The sequence below is a fragment of the Periplaneta americana genome, chromosome 1 (genome assembly GCF_040183065.1).
Source record: "Periplaneta americana isolate PAMFEO1 chromosome 1, P.americana_PAMFEO1_priV1, whole genome shotgun sequence".
Lineage (NCBI taxonomy): Eukaryota > Metazoa > Arthropoda > Insecta > Blattodea > Blattidae > Periplaneta > Periplaneta americana.
In genome coordinates this window covers 68,655,359-68,668,042 of record NC_091117.1, presented here as the reverse complement: position 1 = coordinate 68,668,042, position 12,684 = coordinate 68,655,359, and the positions used below count along the sequence as shown (strand labels likewise).

General features: G+C 33.9%; 1 protein-coding gene across 11 annotated transcripts in view; it reads right to left on the bottom strand.

Annotated features, from left to right (window-relative positions):
* The window catches only part of Camta (Calmodulin-binding transcription activator), a 1,741,786-nt gene that overhangs the window by 148,617 nt on the left and 1,580,485 nt on the right, over positions 1-12,684 (bottom strand). For all 11 annotated transcript variants that reach the window (XM_069821663.1, XM_069821692.1, XM_069821654.1 and 8 more), the window contains one exon: positions 808-854. In XM_069821663.1, the coding sequence (XP_069677764.1) occupies positions 808-854 (47 nt within the window). The remainder of the gene's footprint in view (positions 1-807; positions 855-12,684) is intronic.

Genomic DNA, 12,684 nt, shown 5'->3' with positions numbered 1-12,684 from the left:
CTTAGGATATTATCATGTGTTAATACTGTATGCATGTTATCTCCAATATCCCAAATTAATTTATTTGTTTTCGTTCCTTTGGAATAAATAAAAGATATAATAGTGTCTGAAGTGGAACTTTCTTACATGAGTAGAAACGTTCTGAGCACGAGACACGAGTACAAAAAGGCATATGTTGCATACAAATTTTTATTTATTTCCACAACAAAAAGACTTGTCACCATAGAAGCAGAATGCTATTGTTATTAAAGTTATATAGGTAATATAGTATGCCATGAACTGTGCGATAAAGTTAATACCGCACACATGCGATAAAGTAACTTTATTTCACATTGCTCAAAAGGAGACTACTTTTCATATTCAAAATTCTTTAGAAAACTCTTTATTTTTGTTACGGTGGCAAATAAAACCTTTTTGGGAGGAATTTATTTTATAGTCGTTTTAATTGTGAGGTCATATTGTGACTGTCGATGTTTGGCATAGTACACTGTTGATAGTTTGAATTACCTGTATCTTTGTAATAGAAGTGGAAACTAATACGGTACTTACTCTAGGTTCCTAGTTATTTTAATAATGAAAGAAACCACTAAAACCTTGACCAGATTGATCGACCCCAGAATTTCAACTCGGGACATCACAAATGCGAATTCAGTGTTTTACCACTGAGCCATCTCTCCCCTGAGCCATCTCTCCCCTTAATACGTCCAGAGTCTTGTAACATTTTAGTTCTATAATTGCAATAATAAACTTCTCTCGTAAAAACTTATAGTACCTACTCGTATTGTAATTATTTTAGAATACTCTTACCGATATTTCCAGCTCATTGTTGAGGTCTGGCTCATCTTCACTGAAAACTGAAAAGAATAAATACTTATATTAATGAATCTGTAAATATCTTCTTTCAACACAACAGAAATTTCTCTATATATAACTGAAACGGGTACAAATATTACTAAACATACTAAATACATTCTATACTTCTATCTTGTAGAATAAAAACAGATTATTTTGAGGAAGGAGTATCCCATTGGCCTGCAAAAATTTAGTGAAATTCGTTTTTTTATATCTCAGCTACTATACAAGCTAAATGAACTAAATTTTTCATGAACACTATTCAGAATATTAAAATAGCTAATAATTACCTGTAAAAACAATATCAAATTTACATTTTTTTTTCGACAGTAAAGCATTTATATAATAAAATCTATAATTAATTAAATATCTGCGTGATTCTTTTACTGTAATGTTTTAAAGACTTACATCAACAACATAGTCTAGGATCTTTTATCTATTCCTTCAAGAAATATTTTTAATCTTCACCTTCAATATTAAATTTTCTAATACTTTTTATTATGAAAAAAATATTTCCTGAAAGAACAGATAAAAGATCCTAGATTATGTTGTTGATGTAGGTCTTTAGAATATTTCTGTAAAAGAATTATGCAAATATTTAATTAATTGTATATTTTATTATATAGATGCTTTACAGTTGTAAAAAATGCAAATTTGATATTATTTTTAAAGGTAATTATTAGCTATTTTTAATATTCTGAATAGTGTTTTATAAAGTGTAATGTATGTATATTAAGAATGAAAAGTTTTGTTCATTTAGCTTTTATAGTAGCTGAGATATGAAAAAATGAATTTCACTAAATTCTTGCAGGTTTGGTGTACTTCCCCACTTAAGTTGTTTTTATGGATCTATGTAAATACGTATATATTTATGGTAAATACAGAATGATTTACGAAGTTCTATCACCACTTACGGCGACCCTTCCAGAGGTCAAATAGAGCAACAAATGTAAAGAAAATATAGGGTCCGACTTATAGTTAAGTCATTACAGGTTATTCATAATAAATAATCCGAGGCACGACAGCCCATGAAGGACCATGACCGATCAGCCGGCTGCTGGCCTCACGTCCACATGCCAAAGCAGAGGTGGACAATTATCCAACCAGAATGGAGGTATCGTGTGGTTAGCATGATAATTTCCCCAGCCGTTATAGTTGGTTATTACAGATTGTTGACAATTTGAAATTAAAGGCAAAATTTAATATCACTGCAGAAAACACAAAAAATGGATACAATTCCCACTCTTGTAACTTCTTACTTGTAAACTTCATTCTGCTCATCAGCTCTTAGTTTTACAATATATTTTCAAACGTGTCTCCTTCTACTTCACACACATTGTCGTGCGTTTATGAATCGCGCGCGTCGCATTTTTTAACTTATCAGGGCTGTTCCTGATGATTGTTGCGGCGTCCACAATCAATTCTCCACGTGTGTCTATCTTAATCTGGTACACAAGATCCTTTACCCACCCCCCATAAGCAATAATCAAGGAATGTGAAATCCGGGGATCTGGCTGAAATTTGACAGCTCTATTCACACGAACACGTTTAGATTATCAATGATTATTCCTGAGTTATGTAAGATAGGAAAACACATTATTAGGAAGATATGTTCCAAATCACTTCAGAAAAATTCTCCATTATGGCGGTAAAACTTCGTGACTCTTCCTAAGTAATTATAACAGGGTTATTGAAAAAAATGTTTCCTGTATGTTGCTTTTGACCAAGTAATATGTACATTATGTAAGGTTTATTATTATTATTATTATTATTATTATTATTATTATTATTATTATTATTATTATTATTATTATTATTACCAGCTTCACATTTAAAGGTTATGTTTTATTTACTGACACTCGCAACTGGAAAGGTTATATCAGCGTCGCTGATATAAGCACACTTAAATGCCATCGACCTGGCCCTGGATCGAACCCGCAACCTTGGGCATATAAGGCCAGCGCTATATCAACTTGCTTAGATTTAAATGTTTTAGTAGTTTAACATGGATATACTCCGAAGACAAAGTTATATTACATCAGCAATCTTTATGCTCTACTCTCACAAGTAGTTTTAGGGCGTCATTAGGTACACGGATTCGAACCCTGCAGAGGACGACAGATTTTTATGGGCGATAACATTCTTGCAGGGAATTTCCTCAGAAATGAAATAAAGCGGAATTATAGTATCTTCAATTTACATCTACAAGAACCTTTTACGGAGTATGACGGCTCCAAACAAAAAAATCCTACTTTGTGTACTCTATAGACTGCAGACATGCAGATTACGGATCTGTGAGTATATTGATTACAGCTCTAACAGGCTGAAGAATGGTGTTTATGAGATTACAGAACAGACTGTAGATCTCTGAAACTGATTAATAAGATTATGAGATTGATAATTACAGCTTGAGATAACCAAATATGTGTAGGAGACTGGAGAGTTCAGGCTCACGAGGCTGCTTATATGAGACGCCTATGATTCTTCTGAGTTTGTCTCCGAGACTTCAGAATACAAGTATGAGACTGCTGAGTTCAGTGTGTAGAACTGTTGACTGCAGACACATATTATTTCACATTTTAAGCATGGATACGAGACTGCAGAATGTAGCTATATGGCAATACAGAATGTATTTGTGTGAGACTGCGGAATGTAGCCACATAAGATTGCAGAACACAGTTATATGAGATTGAGGAATATGACTATATAAGACTGCGGGATGTAAGCCTATGAGACTGCAGAATGTAGCCTATGAAGCTGAAGAATATAGACCTATGAGACCGTAGAACAGAGGCGCATGGGATAGAAAAATGTATTCATAGGAGAATGAAGAAGGTATACGATACTGGAGAATGTAGACATATGAGTCTAGAATATAGCTTACAAGTCTGAAAAATATAGGCCTATGTGACTGCAGAATATAACCTATGAGACTGCAGAGTATAACCTACGAGACTTCTGAATATTACAGAAAATGGGTGCATGAGACTGTAGAATTGCGGAGACTACAGAATGTAGATGAGATTGCAGAATGTAATCGTAGAAAATTTAAGTATAAAGGAGTATTAAACTGCAGAATATAGATCTATAAAATTGTAGAATATAGGCGTCTGACATTGAACAATGTAAGCATATTAAACTGCAGAATATAGGTGTATGGTACTGCAGAATATAGTAGTAGAAAACTACAGGATATAAGCGTATTAAACTATAGAATGTAGTCCAATGAAACTGCAGAATATAGCTGTATGAGACTGCAAATTTAATAGTAGAAAACTACAGGATATAAGCGTATTAAACTGCAGAATGTATACCTATGATAATGCAAGATGTAAGATTATGAGCTTTCAGAATATAAAGGTGTGAGACTGCAAAATATAGGTGTGTGAGATTGCAGAGTACAGATCATTGTGATTTAAAATGAATATTTATTTATAAAATAACTATGAACACCAAAATAATAATCATGACGAAAGATAGATTTCTTGGTGAGAATTATTAATGCAGAAGTTTGAAGATTAAATAGAGTTACAAAAAAAGTAAAAGTAGACAAGAATTAATTAGCCTTTGGAAAAAAAAAAAAAACTTTTCATGTGTCGCTATATAAGTTAGAAATTCCGGTCAGCCACTTGGAGGAAGTTCAACTTCTATAATAAAACCTGCTCCGTTGATACAAGAGAAAGCCAATGTTTACCTACTTAGATACAATACGCGGAGCAAGTCCTATACAATAGGAAAGCATCATGTTTAGATAGAGCATGAAAGATAAGGAATATTATGGACAGCAAAAAATCGATCATACGGGAATGGGTATTTAAAAGTTAATTCATTACAAACAGTGAATCTAAATACAACGTTAAGACAACTTACTTTTATTTCCTAGAATATATCTATTTATAAAATAAATAAATAAATAATATATATATATATATATATATATATATATATATATATATATATATTACTTTATACTTTCCGGCAATATCGTTAATATTGGGGCTATTTTCAAGGCGTTGAATAATATTTACTTTTTCAGAAATACACAGACGTGAACGTGTTTGTGACATGTGTCTTACCGGCATGCAGGGGCTTGGATTCTGGTCACAGCAACAGACCACGCTGTATAGTTTTGATACTTTCTTTAGACTCAAACGCATTCTACTAAACAGGTGGGGCAATATGACACTTATTTTAAGCAATTTCTATTTGCTTCGTTCACCAACGACAGTCGAGATCCCTCTCTAACCACGACCAAATAAATAATTTAAATTACGTCAACTAAACAAGTATGCTAGAAGAAATGAAAATACAATGACAGTCACATTTTTTAATTTTATAGTCTAAAAAAATCCATCGTCCTAGGTCAGGACTGAGCCCGCGTACATTGAGTTCAGATGCAAGTATGGTAAACACTAAAGCACCAAGAATAATTCTTGACAGAAATTTATATTTATCATTTTGTTTATGCATCTCTGAGCCAATGGTTATTATAACTTCCCAGTAATTGCTGTTTTTATTGATCACGCTTCTCAAGTGTATACTGTATTTGACTACATCATCATGTTTGCAGAGTTGAGTATATCCATTTGGCACAGCTAATAGCAAATTGAAATCCCTGCATCACATTGCACACTAGAGCAAACACCTTACTCATGAATATTTAAATGAATAGCAAATAAGTTATCTCTGGAGCTTACTCTGGGAGAGTAAAATCATGCGAGTCGAAAGGTTAAAGACGTAACCCTTATGTAAAATTTGCCATACCATGTGCTAAATAAACCGGTTCATTTACACCACATCCAGAAGAATAAACCACATTTAACCGCACAATTTAATTTGGAATTAATAGCTGCGGAATGTCGGTAGTCAAACATTTACAGTTTTCTTTATTAAACGATATACATAAATGGTTATAAAATTATACCTTATTCAGATTTTATAGAAAAATTTAGGTATTATTGCTTTAATTACATATTTTATACACTGAGCTAATTCATCGCTTCCTTGGTGTGGTGGTTACCTTGTCTCACCATAGACCAAGAGGTCTCGGGTAAGATTTTCGGCTAAATCCAACATTAATTTCAATGGAATAAATTTGGAACTGTGTCTACCTATCCTTGTGATCGAAAAATTGGGTCGTTACAATACATTGCAACTCCGGTCAAACAAAAGTAGATTAATAACATCTGTGAATACTACTAATGCTAACCATAAATCGCCCGAATGCCGTCTGGAAGCGAATTGTTGCAAAACGAGTAAAAAAGATAAAGATCCCACATATTTCGAGTAGTAATCAATACAGCTACTACAAATAAAAAAGGTTCAAATGTACAATATACATTTCTTTTTGCGACTGTCATTGACAGCACGGTTTTGTAATTATAATTACATGAGATAATACGACTTGAACTTTCCGTCACAGAATATGAAAGAGATTAAAATATAATACTCGTGAGTCCCGCTTAGAGGGATTGAGAAATAAATGCTCACCATTTAAAATCAGATGAAGATATTGTTTTGATTTACATCTGACAAGATGCAGAAACTGTCCAAGTTCATGCATCAATGGTTTAAAAATACTTACATGTTTATGCGCATGCGCACTAACGTTTATCGTAGAAACAAGCCTGGCGCCATTCAGCAGATGAGTAGAACAGTCCATCATTGGACTATTCTCCTTCATCGAGGCGACAATCAAAGGGAATGTGTAGCTGGACATGTACAGAACTTTTGTTATTGATCAACTCCCCCAGGATCGGTTTTTCAGCAACAAGGAGAACCCTTGCCTGGCCACCTAGGTCACCCGACTTGACGCCCATTGACCTCTTTCTGGGCTTTTATGACGAATGTTGTGTACCAACATGGTACAGTTCAGACTTTGTAAAAACTGAGACAACGCATTATAAATGCAGCTGCGCTGATCACCCCACAAATGTTATGGAACACTTGACAGAAGATTGAGTGCCTTTTGGATGTCTTCAGGGTAGCTCGAGGCGCACACATCGAGTTGCACTGATCATTCTCCGAAACTCGGAGAGTTTTTACATCAAGTTGTGCAAAAAGTTATGTTATAAAACCATTATTTATACTTTAAATAAACACTTATTTCTCGATCCCTCTAAGCGGGACACGGTGTATATACATAAGTGTATACAGAGTGAACCGTAAGTAATGTCATTAATTACAGGAGGTTATTCTTTGAGATATTTCAAAATAATACAATTTTGCTCGTTTTTGCTTTCTTTCCGAAACAAAATTGTTTTATGCGAAACATTTCATAATGTGTTTTGGGAAAGCTACTGTTTAAATTCCCAATATGCTCCATCAGTTTAAGAGAACAATGTATTATGATAATAAATAATTGAAAGAATTTTAGTTTTGTCCTTTAAATGTGTAGAAATACGACCCGAACACATGTAACATTTTAAAATTCCTTTTTAGAAGGGAAAGTTACATTTGTTCGGATAAAATTTCTGCACATTCAAAGGACATAACTAGAATTTTTAAGTCATTTATTATCATAACACACTGCTCTCTCAAATTGACAGAGCATATTGGGAATTAAATCAATAGCTTTCTTCAGAACCATCCTATATATTACACTGACTCAACGCAATTAAACTATGAAGTTTAAATGTAGAAACATATATATGACTAGGAAAACAGTCTTTTCTGTTATTTGAAGATTATTAACCTTAAAATGGCTTCTTACAATGGAACTCTTTTAAGATGATTTTCAAAACTTTAAGAAAAGAAAATCGAATTAAAGAAGCAGAAGAATTACATTAACGAATATAGCAATACACTAGTGGTTACAAGGAGATTCAGGATCATGCGTACATTAATTGTGTAGAAAGATAGGATACAATTAAGTTAGGATGACGGGAGGAACAAATATGAGCATCATGCTCCAAGTAAAGCAGCATTCTGGACGCACAGTTTGATTACATCAGAAGCAACAAAGAAGGCACATTTTATAAACATCAGCGTGGTAGACAGACTATACAGTAATGGCGTTATATTCGTGCCGCTAATGACAGTTATTTTCATAAAAAAAATCATGGTAGTAGGACATTGTTAACACGCTTATATAAATACGAGAACCAAAAAGTTCTTCTTCACTTCGGTCGAGAAGTACGCTAGTTTACCCGAGTGTTTTCAGTGAAGTTTTGTAATTCTTCAGCGTTGTTTGAAATACTATAGTTACTTTATAATATCAAGTTTGAAAAGTCCAATTAGCAAAACAGAGAAACGTTTTCACATAGCTTATTATACTGTAAGCTTTAGGCTAAGCCTTCCCTAGCGCCTTACACGAAGTAGTGATATAACTCAATGGCGCAGACAATATGTCCTTACATATCATAATAAGCTTATTCTTTTCATTTACTTGTCATGAGAATTACCATAATTTTGCCTCAATATTATTCAGTTATTCAGCGAGATTTATTATAGCTAGGGTTTCCAACCCTCCCATATTTTCCGGGATCTCCCGTATTTGCCCCTAATTTTTAACAGTCTCCCGGTTCCCGTAATTTCCTTTTGAGCATTTTTCTCCCTTATTTTTGCAATATAAAAATCATTATTCTAAACATTGGATTTTGCCGTGAATGATGACTGTTTATATAATGAATTTTGTTGTTCAAGAGATTCACTGAAATGTGCAGTCTTTTCGGAAAGTAATTTTTGGGCGGAAATGGATTTTAGTGCTCATCTGTTTAAAATAAAACAATATTAATATTATAATTTTGGACAAACTGGCTAGTTTTGTTCTATGCATACCAAGTAGTAATGCTCATACAAAGAGGATATTTTATCTCATGAACAATAATAAGGAATCACGCACTCTATGAAATTGATTTGGGTCCTTCATGTTCCCCATAAACAAATGTCTAGGAGATTTAGGTTTGGGGAACGAGCAGGTCAAGGTGTGGGGCTTCCCCGACCAATCCAGCGGTCCTGAAATGTCAGCGTCAGGTGTTCACGCACATTGCGGAGAAAATGTGCTGGTGCGCCATCGTGCGCGAACCACATCTTTAGTCTCTGCTGACATGGCACATTCTCCAGCAAGGCAGGCAATATGTTAATAAGGAAGTCTCTGTGTTAGCAAGTATGGCCCTATTAATCTACCACCTAGAACGCCTGCCCATACGTTGATTTAGAATCAGTGTTGATGCTTTGTTTCTTCAACTGCATGGGGATTTTCATCAGCCTACACATGCAGATTACGAAAATTCACATCATCATCTGTGCTGAAACTCACTCAAATCCGCAACCAGACTTTTGTTTTCAGTATTCCTTAAGACATATCATTATTCCAAGCCAAGGGTGTCAACTATGGCATGATTATCTGGTAGTTTGCTTTATTGTAGGGCAAAGAAATGCATTGCCATAAATGGACGTCACACTGAGCACCTCCTATGAACAAGTGTTCAGAACTCAGAAAGTATATGTTGTAGGACCCATGTTTATTAGACATTATTTCCTTATTTTGATGCGTGCTATCATCTCCTAAAATATTGGATACTTTTTAACACCCTGTATAGCTACACAATAGGTGTGTTTGAGTTTACTCCTCAAACCATTGCACTTAGCATGGGCTTCATTAAAATATCTCGTTTGTTGTTAATCTAGAGATCCGTTGTTCTCAGCTAGGACTGAAACTGTGATACTGGGCTTTACAAGCAACTATGAAAGCCGGTATACTACCATCAAGATCTAGAAATTATAACAGTTATTAGAATGTATATAACATTCAATTTTTAAGTACTGAGTGAGCAAATTATCTCCCGGGCGAAAAGAGGCAACATTGTCAACCCGTATCTGCAGACCCTGAGTAGGATCATAGCTCTCGTAAGCTTTAAACCAGAAGGCAGACGTTTCAGAATCTCCTTTCTTATTTAAGAGAGTAAATTACGTCTTAATTAATTATTTCATAATATTTTTAATTAACAGGTAGTAGTTTGTCCAATCGCCGATACTGAGGTATCTCCATAACCGGTAAGTAGGAACGCGTCCGCCGATAGCCAAATTGGTGTTTTCCGGACAGGAGATAAATTGTTCACCCAATAGAATATCACCATAAATGAGTTCCACTGTACCACAATAATTTAATATTAAAGTGTTGATAGAAAATGATTGACATAAAAGGTAAAAGCAGCGGATACGTTCATTCCAAGCCATCATGCTACATACTGCATAAAAATGAATTATATTATGAAATTGTAAAGTTAAGATGAAGTATCTTAATGAAAAGTTATATGTAAGAAAGACATTGAGAAAAACTAGCAAAATTAGTGAAGCCGTGCAAAAGAATTCGACAAACAAAACGTTAATGACTAGTATGAATTTAAGCGTAATCTTTAGCCTCCCTAGGCAATACACATTCATAAGATATTTAAATTGGACGTATTCTCATTGTCGCTGAATTATACGGAATACGAAATTTATAACAATGGTAAAGGAAGCTTTTAATAGAAAAAGTAGCATCTTCTGCGGACCAATGGAAAATTAACTAAGGAAGAGATTAGTAGAGTACTGTATGTGGAGTGAGGCATTGTGTGGGATAGAAACATGCATATTACGACGAAGTGATGAAAAACGACTAGAAGAATTTGAAATGTTGATATGGAGAAGAATAGAGAATGTGAAATGAACAGACAAAATAAGAAATTAAGCTTTGCTAGAAAAAGTGGGTGAAGAAAGAAAATGCTGAAGCTGATCAGGAAGAGAAAAGGAAACTGGCTGGGTCATTGGCTACTGAAGGATGCACTGGAAGGAATTGTAAATGGGAAATAGTTCGGGTGATAGACAACATTAAGATATATGTTTCATATGTGAAGACTAAGAGGAAGGAGGGAAGAGTGGAGAATACTACGTATACAATGAAAGACATGCGCTTGAGCAGAAAACAGTAAATGAATGATACGAGAAATAATTATCTTGGAAAAATAAATATTTTTCCTTCAGTATCAATTTATACGGTACCGTCTTATTCTATGTACCACAGCATAAAAGGAGGAAACTTATTTGATTTGATTTCATTTGGAAAGAATAAAATTATTATTTTTTAAACTAAAATACATATTTATAAATAAATAGAGGGAAGTTTAATTATTTATGGCATAGAAAAATTGAATGTGAATGCGAAATTAAAATTGCAGTCAACAGAAATGTATTTTTAAGAAGGTCAACATGATGTTGTAAACTAGACAGAATTACGAATGATACGATAAGAGAGATAATGAATTTTAACAATTTTATTATAAAGTTCGTGAAAACTAAACAATTACAATGGCTTGAAAGTGTGAAAAAGATGGATGCAAATAGGTTACCAAAACAGAGTTTAGAATGGGCCCCAACTGAAAAGAAAAGAAGCGAGAGATCTAAGAAAACATGAATGGAAGGTGTTATGGTATTATTTGGATGATGGTAGCGAAAAGATTACAGGATGGTGACTGGGAAGCTAGAAACGAAGAAAAAAATGTCAATTATGGGTATATACAGGATGTCTCAGGAGCAATGTAAAATACTTCAAGATAATGTAGTCTGGGTTAATTTACATCGATTTGAACTGATATGTCCGAAATGTAATGATTGGAAAGTTATTGATGGCAAACTTATAACTGTAAAGATGCATTAAGACGTATTTCTGCGTTTTTGAACATTGTGATATGAAACGTTATTTAAAATACAGCATCTTGTATTATTCCAATAAGTTTATTTATTAATTAAATAAGTTACAAACTCAGTAAGAAAAGAAAATAATTACATAAGACACATTACTAAGATTGCCCTTCGTATGGATTTCATGAATTAAAAATTTAAATCAGGTACCGGTACCGGTTCTCTTTCCGACCTCAATGAAACACTTAGTAGCTTGCCAATTTCAGCTAACATCCGGTAAACAGTGAAAACACAAAGCTAGATGGGACCCTTTAATTGGGAAAACTTCATTGTATTCCTTAACAGCAGACAATGTATTGTCATCCAAAATCCATAAACAAAAGCCATGTCTGCACATTCACTATAAGAATACAAGAATTAAATATCAAGTGAATGTCCATTTAGTTGTGTGTGTGTTGCACTGGTGTTGCGATGCTCAGATGCTACCGTGTGCAAAAGATCTGGTAAAAAACGTCAAGTTTAGTACACGGAACAGCAAGATGATCCAGTATTTCTTCCCGTAGCCTAATTTCTCCCCAAATATTAGTCTTCGGACATAGGTATATCAGATTGAATCGATGTAGGTTAACCCAAACTACAATATCCTAAAACATTTTACATTCCTCCTGAGACATCCTGTATACAAATCGGGCACAGGAAGAAGAATTTATACTTGAAAACTGCACACTAATAATATTTTTTTATCTATGATAAGATTGAAAGTTTTAGATTTCATGTGTCTCATTCCCCGATAATGTAATTTTTTATACTGATTAAAAATAAAATTGTGCTTCGGAGAAATCGCTATAAACAGACAGATGAAATGTTCAAAATCATATTTTTGTGTATTTCTGTCTAAATCTTAACATCGATTTTTTTACAGCATCAAAAAACTTTCTCTTTTTATTTAGTAGGATAAGAAAGTAAGAGTCAAATAAGTATAGGCCTATAGGCCTACTGTACATGCAAGAGACGGAACTTGCAACAACGGAATAAGAAATAGTTAACAAGAATTGCTTCTTTTATAAGGATGGAGAGTGTGTTTTGTAACGAAAGGCTGAAAATTTTCTCATGGCCTATATTTGTGTTCCGAGTTACCTGTTGAGTTCTGAGTTGTGACGTTCGTGTCATGTCAATTCTCACTCATGTTTCATGAGGCTGGCATGTCTC